The following is a 3551-nucleotide window of genomic DNA, read 5'->3' as shown; positions in this document are numbered from 1 at the left end:
TTTTAAAGCCACGTTTTTTTTAAGACTGTCGGATATGTTTTGTCGGTTAAATAAAACGACAGGGCTAAATATGCTTAAATATGCATTTACATCATCCATATGTTTACAGGTTATTGTTCGGCTTTCTCTCTTATAGGGTATACACGGTACCTTTTTAAGAAGCATTAACTGACAAGAATGAATGAATAATAATTGGATTATTATTGATTATTACCAATAGAGACTATTCTAATTGTGCATTTTAATACCTTTAAAGATAAAAAATGTATCTTGGACGAGATTTTAGGCTTTGAGTTACAGTTTGTGTCTTAGGAACATATTTTTATTTCTGATTGAAACATGCTTGTTGCTTGAAACAATTTGTTTACCCGTTTCGCGTCCGAAGTGTAAGGTTTTAAACCCTATATATAATACGCACACGATCGTTTATTTTGATTGAGATTAATTACTCATGTAATTAACATAAGATCGGTCTGTAGCCCTAAATTAATGCATAACGATTAATCAAGGATACACTGCAAGAACGCACTTATATACATAACCTGTATGCCTCAGGTGTAAGGTGTTCCCTAATGTTGAACACTTGAAAGAGATACTCTATTTTCCAAGGTGAAAAGAGTCCATTGGCTATATTTCCGCCTCTCTGTAATATTTTTAGCAATTTTAGTTCACATTATTCGAAAATCTAACCAACCAGTCCTGTTTTTCTTCCCATTGACCCCCATCGTTAGGCCATCGAACGGGTCTAATTGACTTAATATCTGTGTTTGCATATGTGTGAGTAATCCCTTCAAAAGTTTTGCGCCATGGTATTTAATGCTGGAAAGATCACATCCTGTCTGTTTTGAAGCCACAAAGAAAGCTCTTGTAAAGAAGGCGAAGACAAGTACGTTCTTGTGCTTTTTCTTTGTTAAATTTTAATAATTAGCAAATAACTTTTGCCAGAAGCCTAATCTGTCAGCATTTGTGACAACTGAACCTGACTTCGAATGCCATAAAATACAGGTATAGGTCTGTGGCGCCATATCTGTGGTCATCTATAGCTGTAAGCTACTGGTAACACTTATACTTTTAAGGCCACAGAAACTGTTATTGCAAAGTGTATATCAGAAGAAAGACCAATAAAAGAATGATATTTAATATTTTAATTTCGTGACAAATTGTGCGAAATATTAGTCGTTAGACTGCAGGTTGGTGGATAAACAGTTTAGAAACAAGACATTTGTGTTGGCCAGTGGGATTGGTCATCATCTGTTGTCCATGTAGACCTATTTATTTCTGGGAAAAGGATGAAACTGCAACAAAGATCTTGTCTTTAGTATTTTGGGGTAGAGATCAAAGACTATGACTGAGGAGGACTACACAACAGTACGCCGAGGCAAAGCCGAGATTTAATGTTGTGTTGCCTGCATCAGACACGTGCTACCCGGATATCTTTGGTGCCAGTGAATCTCACTCTGGCCAACCTGGTCATGAAACAGAGGCCGGATTTTTATATTTTTCAGTCCGTTAAATATCAAACTTTTCAGATTTTGAAGAAAGCAGATGTTCCGAAATCACAACCCAGAGCCTCATATTTCATCAGAACCAGAGCTCAAAATGACGGCAAGTGTAAATGTGTTGGTCGAAATGTTAAAGTCTTTGGTGGTACCGGTACATGTATGTCTGAAGGATCTGTTGTAACTGAGCGCGGTTTGTTGTGGTTCAGTACCGCTTGACAAACGTCAGAGAGAGGCTACAGCACATGGAGACGGTCGCCATTGCGCATGTGACCATGTTGATCCTCCGAAGACAGTAACTTCCATAACAGTCCTCGCCTCCCTGACTATGAGCAGCCGACTACACAGAGGAGAACATGGCGGCCCAAATCGTCACAAAAACAGATGTCAAGCTGTAAGCGATTCCCCAATTTTTGGCAAAGTTCTCTTTCCCGATGTTCTGGACAAGCACAGTTACCAAGACGAGCTTTACCACCCCGCCTGCCAAATCAGTCGTAATTGACAGCATGTACATGGTTAACTCGGCTGTGGGTAAAACTGACATGACACAAAGACAGACAGCCAGGAAGAAGGACGTGACTGCGATGTATGAAGTCCGGGGAATTGTCTCTACCAAGGCGTCAGAAATAAAACCCACAGCCAAACGAGACAAGAATAAAATGACTTGAAACACCACAAATATGCTGTCAAACACAGTGTATAAACCACTTGATTTAGCATACAGAGCCAGGTCATAATCAATGCCCGTGACAACTGGGTAAGAGAGGGTAAAAGACCAGATCAACATTTGGAGCGGCCACTGGAATATAGTCTGTGTTTCCTGCACTATTTTAGTCCTCAGACCGCTAGGCCCTTCACCGGTGGATTTTGCCACATCCTCAGAATCAGTATCATTGAGGAAGGAAAGTTCTGATGATTCTGTCTCTCTGCTAAATCTGGAGACACCTAGTAAAAGACAGCCCACGACGGCGATTGTGATGGCGAAGGAGAGCATGAATCCATGAAAATCCTGTCCGGCATCATCCTCTATCTGACCATGCGCAAACCACCTCCGGTAGACGAACAGCGTTATAAGCGGGCTGACGGCATAACACGTCAAAACTGTAGATACGGCCTTGCCTTGACGTTTCCTGGTAAAATACTTGGTAACCGTCGCGATGATGCTGAGATTGAGAAAACCGCTTCCAAAACCTGTGGCCAGTAAACGTAGAAAAGAAGGGTTACGGCGGCTGCTATTGCTTTTCCGTTACTTACTGTCGATTATTTGCACGAAAGATAATTATCTGCCATGTTATCTGTCATAAGCGAGAAAGCTGTTTGGGGTGCACATGACCGTGTGGCTATATTAGAAACCTGCAACACAGAAGGGAAGTTTTGAGATCGAACTCTCCATTTCCTACAGGTAAAAATGTCTTACTGTATCATGTATCTATCATTAATTTTTCGATCACCTGTCTCGCCGTGTTTCGGAGGAACAAATGACGTCCTTTTCCTTTGGGAACTTCCCAACTCCTCAATTTCCCCCATCATCCGTCTACTATACATAACTTTTTCATACATACATAAAATTTGCTATAAAACTACAACTGTGCTGAATCGTGGACTCTCACCAAAGTATAAAACACTGTAGCTCTGGCATGAATATGATTTGGATTGCCCCAGTTATGACTCGTTCTTCACCTGTGTGCTGATGCATGAAACATAATAGCAAGGGTCATCTCTGGCATCACTAAACTATTATAAAGAAGCAGGCGTAAATCATTACAGGGTACATGTAACAGCATTCAAGGAAGAAGCCCGACCGCCAGGGGAAGGAGAATCCCCCAGAGCTTAGGGTAAGTCTCGAGAGGAGGGTTGGCCCAAGCCCCCATGTCTGATAAACGACGGCAGGGATCGGGCTAACGACCTTCCCAAATGACATCATGGGTAGGAACACTTCCACTGATGATAAAATGAAACAGTGATTATCATTAAATTAGTATTTTTTTTTTATGGTTGCGAGTTTTTTTTCAAGAATATTTCACCATGATGATCGTTTCAAGAAATTTTATA

At 40.8% G+C, this 3551-nt stretch overlaps 1 protein-coding gene across 1 annotated transcript; it reads right to left on the bottom strand.

Annotated features, from left to right (window-relative positions):
- Positions 1–1839: 1839 nt before the first annotated feature.
- Positions 1840–3026, bottom strand: LOC135465427 (uncharacterized). Its single transcript, XM_064742670.1, has 2 exons — positions 2951–3026; positions 1840–2690 (listed from the first exon to the last, which is right to left on the bottom strand). Exons 1-2 carry the CDS (start codon positions 3024–3026, stop codon positions 1840–1842), a joined length of 927 nt encoding a protein of 308 aa, XP_064598740.1.
- Positions 3027–3551: the final 525 nt, after the last annotated feature.

The sequence above is a fragment of the Liolophura sinensis genome, chromosome 1, assembly GCF_032854445.1.
Source record: "Liolophura sinensis isolate JHLJ2023 chromosome 1, CUHK_Ljap_v2, whole genome shotgun sequence".
Classification (NCBI taxonomy): Eukaryota; Metazoa; Mollusca; class Polyplacophora; order Chitonida; family Chitonidae; genus Liolophura; species Liolophura sinensis.
This window is presented reverse-complemented; position numbering and strand designations above follow the sequence as displayed.

Coding starts and splice junctions, on each gene's coding strand:
- LOC135465427 (XM_064742670.1), bottom strand. CDS start 3,026: ATGGGGGAAATTGAGGAGTTGGGAAGTTCCCAAAGGAAAAGGACGTCA. Junction 2,691..2,950: donor TCCGAAACACGGCGAGACAG/GTGATCGAAAAA, acceptor TACTGGCCACAG/GTTTTGGAAGCGGTTTTCTC.